Genomic DNA, 12,645 nt, shown 5'->3' with positions numbered 1-12,645 from the left:
TTCTCTCTATACCATTTGTATTTCATATACCTTTGACTATTGGATGTCCTAATAGGTACTTTAGTATCGTCAGCCTAATCTCGGGAGTTGATAGGCTTGAAGTCATAAACAGCGCAATGCTTGAAGCATTGCTAAGAGCTGCTGGCAAACGCAGTAAAGTGCTGTTTGAGTGAATGCTTACGAGCCTGCTGCTGCCTACCACCACTCAGTCAGACTGCTCGATCAAATCATAGGCTTAATTATAATATAACAACACACAGAAATACGAGCCTTAGGTCATTAATATGGTCAAATCCGGAAACTATCATTTCGAAAACAAAACATTTATTCTTTCAGTGAAATACAGAATCGTTCCGTATTTTATCTAACGGGTGGCATCCATAAGTCTAAATATTGCTGTTACATTGCACAACCTTCAATGTTATGTCATAATTACGTAAAATTATGGCAAATTAGTTCGCAACGAGCCAGGCGGCCCAGACAGTTGCATATACCCTGACTCTGCATGCAATAAACGCAAGAGAAGTGACACAATTTCCCTGGTTTAATAGTGCCTGCTAACATGAATTTCTTTTAACTAAATATGCATGTTTAAAAAATATACTTCTGTGTATTGATTTTAAGAAAGGTATTGATGTTTATGGTTAGGTAAATTCATGCAACGATTGTGCTTTTTTCACAAATGCGCCTTTGTTAAATCATCCCCCGTTTGGCAAAGTTGGCTGTCTTTGTTAGGAAGAAATAGTCTTCACAGAGTTCGCAACGAGCCAGGCGGCCCAAACTGCTGCATACACCCCGACTCTGTTGCACAGAACGCAAGATAGGTGAAACAATTTCCCTAGTTTCCCTTCCCACCGCATCGATTATATGCAACACAGGACAAGCTAGATAAACTAGTAATATCAACCATGTGTAGTTAACTAGTGATTATGTTAAGATTGATTGTTTTTTTATAGGATTCGTTTAATGCTAGCTAGCACCTTACCTTGGCTCCTTGCTGCACTTGCATAACAGGTAGTCAGCCTGCCACGCAGTCTCCTCGTGGAGTGCAATGTAAATGGCCATGATCGGTGTCCAAAAATGCTGATTACCGATTGTGATGAAAATGGCCCTAATTCATCGGCCATTCCGATAAATCGGTCGACCTCTAGTGTTAACCCTCGCTGCCGCCCCAGATGACATCCCTATCCGCGTCCTCAGAGCATGCGCAGACCAGCTGGCTGGAGTGTTTCCGGACATATTCAATCTCTCTCTATACCAGTCTGCTGTCCACACATGCTTCAAGATGTCCACCATTGTTCCTGTACCCAAGAAAGCAAAAGTAACTGAAGTAAATGACTATTGCCCCGTAGTACTCACTTCTGTCATCATGAAATGCTTTGAGAGACTAGTCAAGGACCATATCACCTCTACCTTATCTGACATCCTAGACCCACTTCAATTTGCTTACCACCCCCCAATAGATCCACAGACGATGCAATTGACATCACACTGCCTTATCTCATCTGGACAAGATAAATACCTGTGTATGAATGCTGTTAATTGACTACAGCTCAGCATTAAACACCATAGTACCCTCCAAGCTCATCATTAAGCTTGGGGCCCTGGGTCTAAACACCGTCCTGTGCAACTGGGTCCTGGACTTCCTGACGGGCCACCCCCAGGTGGTGATGATAGGAAACAACACCTCCACTTCGCCGATCCTCAACACAGGGGCCCCACAAGGGTGCGTGCTCAGCCCCCTCCTGTACTCCCTGTTCACCCATGACCTAGTGGCCAGGCATGCCTCCAACTAAATCATCAAGTTTACAGACGACACAACAGTAGTAGGCCTGATTACCAACAACGATGAGACAGTCTACAGGGAGGAGTTGAGGGCCTTGGGAGTGTGGTGCCAGGAAAATAACCTCTCACTCAATGTCAACTAAACAAAGGAGCTGATTGTGGACTTCAGGAAACAGCAGAGGGTGCAACCCCCCCCTCAAACTTTTACAGATGCACAGTTGAGAGCATCCTGTCGGGCTGTATCACCACCTGGTACAGAAACTGCACCGCTCGCAACCACAGGGCTCTCCAAAGAGTGCTGCAGTCTGGCCAAAGCATCACCGGGGGCAAACTACCTGCCCTCCAGGACACCTACAGCACCCGATGTCACAGGAAGGCCAAAAATATCATCAACGACAACAACCATCTGAGCCACTGCCTGTTCACCACGCTATCATCCAGAAGGCGAGGTCAGTACAGGTGCATCAAAGCTGGGGCCGAGAGATTGAAAAACAGCTTCTATCTCAAGGCCATCAGACTGGTAAATAGCCATCACTAGCACCTTAGAGGTTGATGCCCTATATACAGACTTGAAATCACTGGGAACCTTAAAAATGGAACACTAGTCACTTTAATAATGTTTACACATTTTGCATTACTCATCTCATATGTATATACTGTATTCTACTCTATTGCACTTTAGTCTATGCCACTCCGACATTGCTCGTTCAACATTTATATATTTTTAATTCCATTCCTTTAGATGTGTGTGTATTGTCGTGACATTGTGAGATATTACTGCACTGTTGGAACTAGAAACACTACCATTTCGCTACACCCACAATAACACCTGCTAAACATGTGTATGTGACCAATAAAATGTGATTTGAAGCAGTCATCAAGGCAAAGGTGACTACTTTGAAGAATCTAAAATATATTTTGATTTGTTTAATACTTTTTTGGTTACTACATGATTCTGTTTGTGTTTTCATAGTGTTGATGTCTTTACTATTATTCTACCATTTAGAAAACAGTCAAAAAAATGAAGAAAATCCTTGAATGAGTAGGTGTCCAACCTTTCGACTGGTACTGTACATACGCACACACCCATCAAACATACACACTCAAGTTTTGTATTTGTCACTTTTTGCAATCCTATCTTATTATACAACCAAATGAGGCTACTCATAACAAGACAGTAGTTCTGTGTTCTTCAACCCTAATACTTGGGGACCGGATGGGCAGGTTTAATTCCAGCCTAGTACTAACATAATTAGTTGAAACAGGTGTGTTAGCACTAGGCGGCCGGTGCAAAAGTAGGATCTAAGAGACCAAAGTGGTATTTGTGACCTGAACTATGTACTCACCTTGTTTCGTGAGACGGTGTGATTAAAGGCATAGATGGTTTGATTGTCACTGGTAACCGTATCGTTGTAGGTAACATCAAATTCGGCATCTTTTTGGACCACCGTTTTAGTTTCTGCCCGTGCGCACCGCAAGTGGGTCACACATAACCACAACAGGACCACATAACCAAGTCGGAACCAGACTAAAACTGGGCCAAATTTACAACAGCTCCTCAAAACCATTTCCTTACGATTCGTCAATAATTGCTGTGCTAGCTGAGCAACAGTTTGTCGATCAAAACGACCAAAATGCACTTGACCCGTCGGATGACAATAATAGCATGAATGGCAAACTTACCTAACAAGGCAGCTCAGTTGTAATTTATCATTCACAACAGAACAGTTGATAGCGAACGACTACCTACAGTAGTGTGATAATCTAGCCAGCTAGCTACATTTGCTAGCTAATGATCAATGTATTACATCCACATCGCGCCTCCTGTTTCACCATCGCCAGCTAGCCACTCCTCGGTACTGCGACTTAAACTAACGTTAGCTAGGCGATAACAACACAACTACTACTGTACGAGCTAGATCCCGAAATATTTACTCTCCAAGGTTTTTACATCTAATATCCTCCACATTTTATCATTCAGGTTGACATATCAGGTACCGTAAAGTGAACGTTGTTTTTGCATCTGTTGAATCGACTGGCCACGGCGAATGAATCTGTGCCACTCACACCCTCCCAACGCACGCAGTAAACAAACCAAGCACGGCGTAATGACGTCATTATTTTCAGCACAAACATAGAAATATAATGCATATGACCAAATGTATTGCAGTAAATTTTGATATAAGGAATAGATACAATATTCCTTTGAAATAAAACACGTATTAGTTTTTACTACATTTTTCCTACTGGACTAAGTGAGGGTATTTCAAGAAAGTGACTGGTTGTACATTTAAGGGCCTGTAAGTATGCATTTCACTGTAAGGTCTACACCTGTTGTATTCTGCTCATGTGACAAATACAATTTGATTTGATTTGACTTTGCAGCTGGCTCATCTAACGGAAATAGATCAGCTCTGCCTCCAGTTCAAGATTCGTGACAATAAATGTAAACCTGCCCATGTCTCTCAACTGCAAAGGCAAGGGGTACCAGTGCACCAAGTCTGGAACCAACAGGACCCTAAACAGCTTCTACCCCCAAGCCATAATACTGTTAAACAAAACTGCTAAATAGCTAGTCAAATGTCTACCCGGACTACCTGCGTTTACTCCTTTTTGCACTAACTCTCTTGCACTGACTCTATGTACACACACACTGGACTCGGTACTGGTAGTCCCTGTATACACACACACTCATACATACTTACACTGACACCCCAACACACACACACACACACACACACACACACACACACACACACACACACACACACACACACACACACACACACACACACACACACACACGCTCACATGTATACTGATTACACACACACACACGTTCACACTCACCACATACTCTGCTGCTACTGTCTATTGTCCTGTTGCTCACTTTACCCTTACCTATGTACATAGCTACCTGAATTACCTCGTACCCCTGCACATCAACTTGGTACTGGTACTCCATGTATATAGCCATGTTATTTTTACTCGTTATTGTCATACGTGATTCACTGTCTTCTTATTCCTCATGTCACTATTTCTGTTTTTCATTTGTATTTTTAAATCTTTATCTTCAACTATGCATTTTTGGAAAAGGACCCATAAGTATGCGTTTCACAGTTTCACCAATTCTCTACGAAGCATGTGACAAATAACAATTGATTTGATTTAGATTTGAACATAACAAGGTAGTTCAGTTGGAAACAGTACCTCTGCTGGTGTAAGACCCATCCTGCATGCAGGAAAGGCTTAATTTCTTTCAGGAAATGCCTGTGTGCTGCATGGACAGAGTTCCAATAATTACAGGATTAGTTCCAGGATTCTGTGAATAATATGAAGGACCTGTTACTTTTTTGTTCCTGTGATAGTGTGAATGAGTTAGGTAAAATGATTTATCCTGGACACAGAATATTAAGTCTATAAATCTAAATTGAATGAATCGGAGTTGCATTACGGTTTAGATAATAGTTTCTACAGTCCCCCTGGGATGCTTAGCGAAAAGGTAAACAAGACAGTCTCTGTGATTGACTGAATGTAATAGCACACCGTCTTGTAATTGTCCCAACAAGTAATTGTTCCAACAATTCTTTACAGACAGATTATTTCACTTCCAATTCCAAAAATTATAGACCTCCACAAGTTTGGTTCGTCCTTGAGAGCAATTTCCAAACGCCTGAAGGTACCACGTCCATCTGTACAAACAATAGTACACAAGTATGAATACCATGGGACCACGCAGCCGTCATACCATTCAGGAAGGAGACGCTACGGAGAGTGTGATCACACAGTCATCCCGAACAGCTTCTGCTCTCATGCATGCTTCTGTATTGCTTGCCTCAAAGCTAGCATAACAGGCATTTAGCTCGTCTGGTAGGCTCGTGTCACTGGGCAGCTCACGGCTGTGCTTCCCTTTATAGTCCATAATATTTTGCAAGCCCTGCCACATCCGACGAGTATCGGAGCCGGTGTAGTATGATTGAATCTTAGTCCTGTATTGACACTTTGGCTGTTTGATGGTTCGTCTGAGGGCATAGCGGGATTTCTTATAAGCGTCCAGGTTAGAGTCCCGCTCCTTGAATGCGGCAGCTCTAACCTTTAGCTCAGTGTGGATGTTGCCTGTAATCCATGGATTCTGGTTGGGGTATGTACGTACGGTCACTGTGGGGACGACGTCATCGATGTACTCATTGATGAAGCCAGTGACTAATATGATGTACTCCTCAATGCCATTGGAAGAATTCCAAAACATATTCCAGTCTGTGCTAGAAAAACAGTCCTGTACCTTAGCATCTGCGTCATCTGACCACTTCTTTATTGACCGAGTCACTGGTGCTTCCTGCTTTAGTTTTAGCTTGTAAGCAGGAATCAGGAGGATATAATTATGGTCAGATTTGCCAAATGGAGTGAGAGGGAGAGCTTTGTACGTGTCTCTGTGTGTGGAGTAAAGGTGGTATGGAGTTTTTCCCCCTCTGGTTGCACATTTAACATGCTGGTAGAAATGAAGGAAAACCGATTTAAGTTTCCCTGCATTAAAGTCCCCGGCCACTAGGAGCGCTGCCTATGGATGAGCGTTTTCCTGTTTGCTTATGGCCTTATACAGCTCATTGAGTGTGGACTTAGTGCCAGCATCAGTTTGTGGTGGTAAATAGACAGCTATGAAAAATATAGATGAGGACTTTCTTGGTAAATAGTGCGGTCTGCAGCGTTTCATGATATACCCTACCTCAGGCGAGCAAATCCTCGAGACTTCCTTAATATTAGATTTAATATATTACATTGGCTATATAATTGTTTTTTGTTGGTTTTTAAGGTTAGGGCTTGGCATTAGGGATTACAGTGTGGTTAAGGGTAAGGTCACAGTTAGGTTTAAAATCAGATTTAGATGACTTTGTGTCTGTGCCAGCTAGTGACCACTCTCCAGAGCTGCCTCCAGAACAAGATTCATGACAATAAATGCCAACCTGCGAAATATGGGTCCACTACAGACTTGACTGATCAGCATCCCATGGACAGCACAACTAGATCAACACTTGAAACGGGCGCTAACCCAAATAAGGACCCTAAACAGAAATAAAAAGTTTAATTATTAGGCAATAACAGTGAAATAGTGCTATGTCTCTTTTGCAAGGTTTCTCATCAGTTATAATTCATCAGAAAAAATGTTTGCATTCTTCCTTCGTCTCTCAACTCTTATATTTGCTCCCTCTGTAGTTTTACCATCAAAGTAGGAAGTAGACTAGCTCTCCAATTGTCATCAAATTCTTAGTCTTAGTATACTAATTGATTTAGTGGTGGGCAAGGAAATATGTTATAATATTGATAAAGGAAATAGATCAATTTAGATTCAGAAAAGTGAATGGCCCTTGAGTGATCTAGATGTCACACTGCTCCTGTAACACCCTCTACTGCTCATCCTGTTTCTCCTTGACCTGCCGCCATTCCCCCAGTACTCTCTCCCTCTCTCTCTCTCTCTCTGTGTGTGATTGTGTGGGTGGAGACCGGTGTGCTGGAGTCAGAGCAGATCCCCATCAGCTGCAACCTGTTCCATAATCAAGACCTCTACAAATACTCAACCCTGCCACTTCCATGCTGCCAGATCACAATCTCTGCTCAGTCACTCTACGGTTCTGGCCGTTTGTTACAATTCAGATCCTGTTATGCTGTTGTGCCTGTTGTCCTTGCCTGACGCTGTTTTTCTCTCCGCTACAGTTGTGCCCGCTCTGACACTGGTCCCTGTCTCTAGTCCAACGTCTCATCATCCTGCTACTCTGTCCTGGATTCCTCACTCTACCACTCCCTTGGATTCTCTTCCGGACCTGCTTAATCTGTCTCAACTCCTCTCGCTCCAGCCTCAGCACCTGGTTTCCAGCAACCCGCCTGAGCTTCCCCTTGACCTGCACTCCATCTCCCCCTTTGTGTTTCAATAAATACCTTGGTTACTTAATCCCAGTCTCCTCATCTGAGTCTGCTCTTGGGTCCCCCTGTTCCACTCTGCTTAACACTAGATTCTAGCTGATTCTCTGATACTGAAGTCATGTAATCAACATATCCAGTAAAGTAAAACCATTATGCTAGCCTACATCTCTTTGATGTACATTTTGATCAATGCGGTGCTCCATGAATACAGTTGTATACCCTTACACCAACTCATAATACCGGCCATATTATGCATAAGTAAGAGATTGAGGCCTATTGTATCCATTCTCGTTCACCATAAAGAGCTGTCCTTTCAGGGTCCTAATTTGTCTTCATCAAGCCTAACCTATTGCACCCTCCTGATGAAAACAACATTGATGTATGAGCCTGTTCAGGCATCCCAACGGTTTTTCTCCCAAAAGTGTAAATATAAAGCCAATCATCCAAGATGTGCTTTAGAACATGTCCCCAGTTATGCGCTTTACATTTGCTTCACCCTAAATTTAAAATGTGAACATGTTGGGGGGGGGGGTGTTATAAATGTGTTATATTTCCTGGCCGTCAAAATATTAGTTTAAGTTGTATTACTCCACTCATACAGGATTAATGAAGGCCAAGTGCAGTATTTTTTTCGTTCATCTATGCCTCTATCCATCGTTTTTTAAATGTTTGATCATCCCTGACTGTCTAGTTGTCACGTCTGGTCAAGGTGGGTGGAATCAGGCGCAGAGAGCAGAATGCGATAATGAAGTTTTATTCTCTGGTGAACAAAAAACAAACAACAGTCAACCCAAAACAGACAGGGTGAAATATCCAAACCAGGAAAAAGACTAACCAGAGAAAAAACAAACAGCAAACACCGACAGACAAAACAGAAATGACAAAATAAACAATCCCGCACAAAACAAGGGCGGGACAACCTACATTAAATACAGACACTAATTACCTAAACAACACACAGGTGAAACCAATTAGACAAAACCAACAGATACACAAAAAAGGGATCAGTAGTGGCTAATAGGACGGTGACGACGACCGCCGAGCACCGCCCGAATGGGCAGGAGAGCCAACTTCGGCGGAAGTCGTGACACTAGTGATTATTTGCCAGGTGGACAGTAAGAAACTGGATGACCATACAGTACCAGTCAAAGGTTTGGACACACCTACTGAGTGTTTTTCTGTATTTTTACATTTTTATACATTGTAGAATAATAGTGGCAACATCCAAACTATGAAATAACACTTATGGAATCACGCAGTTACCAAACATGAGTTAAACAAATCAAAATATATTTTATATTTGAGATTCTTCAAGTAGCCACCCTTTGCCTTGATGACAGCTTTGCAAACTCTTGTCATTCTCTCAAACAGCTTCATGAGGTAGTCACCTGGAATGCATTTCAATTAACAGGTCTGCGTTGTTAAAAGTTCATTTGTGGAATTTCTTTCCTTCTTATGCGTTAGAGCCGATCAGTTGTGCTGTGACAAGGTAGGGGTGGTATACAGAAGATAGCCCTTTTGGTAAAAGACAATGTCCATATTATGTCCATAACCATCTCAAATAAGCAAAGAGAAACGACAGTGCATCATTACTTTAAGACATGAAGGTCAGTCAATGCGGAAAATGTCAAGAACTTTTAACGTTTCTTCAAATGCAGTCACAAAAACCATCAAGCGCTGTGATGAAACTGACTCTAATGAGGACCGCCACAGGAAAGGAAGATCCAGAGTTAACTCTGCTGCAGAGGATAAGTTCATTAGAGTTACCAGCCTCAAAAATTCCAAATAAATACTTCACAGAGTTCAAGTAACAGACACATCTCAACATCAACTGTTTAGAATAGACTGCATGAATCAGGCCTTCATGGTTGATTTCCTGCAAAGAAACCACTACAAAATAACACCAATAATAAGAAGAGACTTGCTTGGGCCAAGAAACACGAGCAATGGACATTAGACCATTGGAAATCTGTCCTTTGGTCTGAAAAGTCCACTGTGTCTTTGTGGGACGCAGAATAGGTGAACGGATGATCTCTGCATGTGTGGTTCCCACCGTGAAGCATGGAGGAGGTGTGATGGTGTGGGGGTGCTTTGCTGGTGACACTGTCAGTGATTTATTTAGAATTCAAGGCACACATTAACCAGCATGGTTACCACAGCATTCTGCAGTGATATGCCATCGCATCTGGTTTGCACTTAGTGGGACTGTCAACAGGACAATGACCCAACACACCTCCAGGCTGTGTAAGGGCTATTTGACCAAGAAGGAGAGTAATGGAGTGCTGCATCAGATGACCTGGCCCCCACAATCACCCAACCTCAACCAAATTGAGATGGTTGAGATGAGTTGCAACGCAGAGTGAAGGAAATTTAGACAACACGTGCTCAGCATATGTGGGAACTCCATCAAGATTGTTGTAAAAGCATTCCAGGTGAAGCTGGTTGAGAGAATGCCAAGAGTGTACAAAGCTGTCATCAAGGCAAATGGTGGCTACTTTGAAGAATCTCAAATATAAAATACATTTAGATTTGTTTAACACTTTTTTTGGTTACTACATGATTCCATGTGTTATTTCATAGTTTTTATGTCTTCACTGTTATTCTACAATGTAGAACATAGTACAAATTAAGAAAAACCCTTGAATGAGTAGGTGTGTCCAAACCTTGGTCTGGTACTGTTGGTGAATCATTTCTATACATTTTCAATTGGATCTTGGTCATTTTAAAGTAAATTGAATGAATTCCCTTGATTATTTTACTCAAGCGGGATTGGACACCTCACACTATATTTGATAATACGACTGTAGATGATGGATGAGACATGACATGACATCAAATCAAATTGTATTTGTCACATGGGCCGAATACACAGGTGTAGAATTTATAGTGAAATGTTTGCGTTACAAGCCCTTCCCAACAATGCAGATTAAAAAATAACTTCCAATGGGATGTGTGTGTGTGTGTGTGTGTGTGTGTGTGTGTGTGTGTGTGTGTGTGTGTGTGTGTGTGTGTGTGTGTGTGTGTGTGTGTGTGTGTGTGTGTGTGTGTGTGTGTGTGTGTGTGTGTGTGTGTGTGTGGGTATAGGTCGCCAGTTGTAAAATAATAGAATAGAATGGAATAGACCAGAATATAATAACTGTACTTTTTTCAGATGGAATGTCTGAACGAGGTGATGCGTGACATTTTGCAGGCAATAAAGTATTTAGAATGAGTTGAACCAGAGATGTTGAATCCATCCAACCATGTGATGTACATTCGACAGACATGTGAAACTGCATGACAGTTCCCGGTTAAGAAACACACACAGACTTGCGCTAGCGCGATAATGCGCAGTTCTGTTGCCAAGGCAACCGTTTCTGTGGATGAAGTCATTGTTACGCTGATAGTTGCTATAGTTACAACCTAGAGAGGGCGCTGCGAAGGGGCTGTCTACGTAATATGACGCAGGGCGGGGGCGTGCCCGCGATGCGCGCTGCGCAAGGCTGGTTGTTGTTCCCGCAGAGAGGCGAGAAGATGGCGGCCGTGTCAAGCGGAGGTGCAGCTGGGTCCGCTGCGGCCGGGATTACGCACTCTACCAGACCGGCCCACGCAGCCATGGGCGCCCAGAACCGAGCACAGCCATCCTCTGGGATCAGCCACTCCAATCGACCTACCCCGGCTGCGGGGTGCATCACCAACCCCGGCCACCCCTCGGCCAGCAGGCCCCCCCCAGCCCGAGTGGGCTACTACGAAATCGAGCGGACCATCGGGAAGGGGAATTTCGCCGTTGTTAAATTGGCAACACACATTATCACCAAAGCAAAGGTACGATGATTAATAAAGGGTTTTTGAACGGGATCAATCACAGGTTGTCATCGATTTGTACTCATTTGACTGTGTTATCGCTGTCACTCTCATCTAGGCTGAAGATTGGGCCTTCGGGCTCGGGAGCGAGTAACGTTACAACGTCTTGTCCGCTTTTGGTCGCAGTGCTCAGTGCGGGGGTGTAAACATGGGGCATCATAAGCAACCATTCGCCTTGTAGTTTTTCCGATGAGTTTTTACCATGATAAAATCAGTTCTAATGTAACAAGGACAGCGGGGGTCACTTGTCGACGGAGAGAAGGGTACCGCTGGGATGAAAGAGGAGAGGGGGACTTCGAGGGTAACGTTTGCTATTTGGCTGCGGTAGTTAACTAACGTTACATTTGTTCTATTTGTGGTTTGCAATCAGCTAGCTAGCTGACCAGCTATTTTTGGCATTATTATGTATTAGCTAGGTAGGATCGTGTAATCTATGTCATCAGTAGTTTAAATATATATGTTAGATTTTCAAGTGAATGTTCCTTTGGCAATCGTTGACTAGGTAACTAACTGAAAAAACAAGCTGATTTGACAGGCTGTTAACGTATTGCTGTCTGGCCAGATCTCATCCCTAAAAATGTGTTGACTTAACAATGTATTTTCTCACTGAAAAAGTTTGAATGTTTAACATTTTCTCATGGTGTATTCATTTAATATAAGGGGGGTGTTTTCAAGAACTGGTATTTTAGTTTGTGCCAGGTTATGTGGCATTTTCATTTGGGTATAGGCAGGGGCTATGGGCTGCCTCAGATATGTCATAGCTTATTGATATCCCTTTGAGTGTGCGTATGCTGTTGCATAGTGTGGGCGTCTGTAGGCAGATGCATTGCTGGCAGATAGGCACTGGAGACTACAGATATTATTTTCCAATATTGAAACAAAAAAAAACAATCATAGTAGTCCCAATTCTTTACCTACATCTCATTCATCCTTATTGTTGAGAGACCTTAGCATGAACAGTAGGCTACTTTTTTTAAATCCACGTTTTGCCTTTACACAAATTACCATTCAGTTTGATTTTCCCAGGTGTTTTATTGTGAAGCAGTTTTATTTTTTCTCTCTCAATAACGACCCATGTGACCAAGGAGTAGAGCAGGGCAA

At 42.7% G+C, this 12,645-nt stretch overlaps 2 protein-coding genes across 10 annotated transcripts in view; one reads left to right on the top strand and one right to left on the bottom strand.

The window, feature by feature from the left end:
- LOC135546215 (SID1 transmembrane family member 2-like) overlaps positions 1–3,857 on the bottom strand; it is a 29,025-nt gene extending 25,168 nt beyond the window's left edge. For 5 of the 6 annotated variants that reach the window (XM_064974457.1, XM_064974455.1, XM_064974458.1 and 2 more), the window contains exon 1: positions 3,132–3,857. In XM_064974457.1, coding sequence (XP_064830529.1) covers positions 3,132–3,353 — 222 coding nt within the window. In that variant the 5' untranslated portion in view covers positions 3,354–3,857. Of the gene's footprint in view, positions 1–985; positions 1,302–3,131 lie in introns of those variants that run through there. The other variant, XM_064974459.1, reaches the window with a different exon arrangement.
- Positions 3,858–11,177: 7,320 nt separating this feature from the next.
- Positions 11,178–12,645, top strand: part of sik3 (SIK family kinase 3) — a 45,315-nt gene continuing 43,847 nt past the window's right edge. For all 4 annotated transcript variants that reach the window (XM_064974450.1, XM_064974449.1, XM_064974448.1 and 1 more), the window contains exon 1: positions 11,178–11,505. In XM_064974450.1, the coding sequence (XP_064830522.1) occupies positions 11,215–11,505 (291 nt within the window). In that variant the 5' untranslated portion in view covers positions 11,178–11,214. The remainder of the gene's footprint in view (positions 11,506–12,645) is intronic.

This window comes from Oncorhynchus masou, chromosome 9 (assembly GCF_036934945.1).
Source record: "Oncorhynchus masou masou isolate Uvic2021 chromosome 9, UVic_Omas_1.1, whole genome shotgun sequence".
NCBI lineage: Eukaryota > Metazoa > Chordata > Actinopteri > Salmoniformes > Salmonidae > Oncorhynchus > Oncorhynchus masou.
This window is presented reverse-complemented; position numbering and strand designations above follow the sequence as displayed.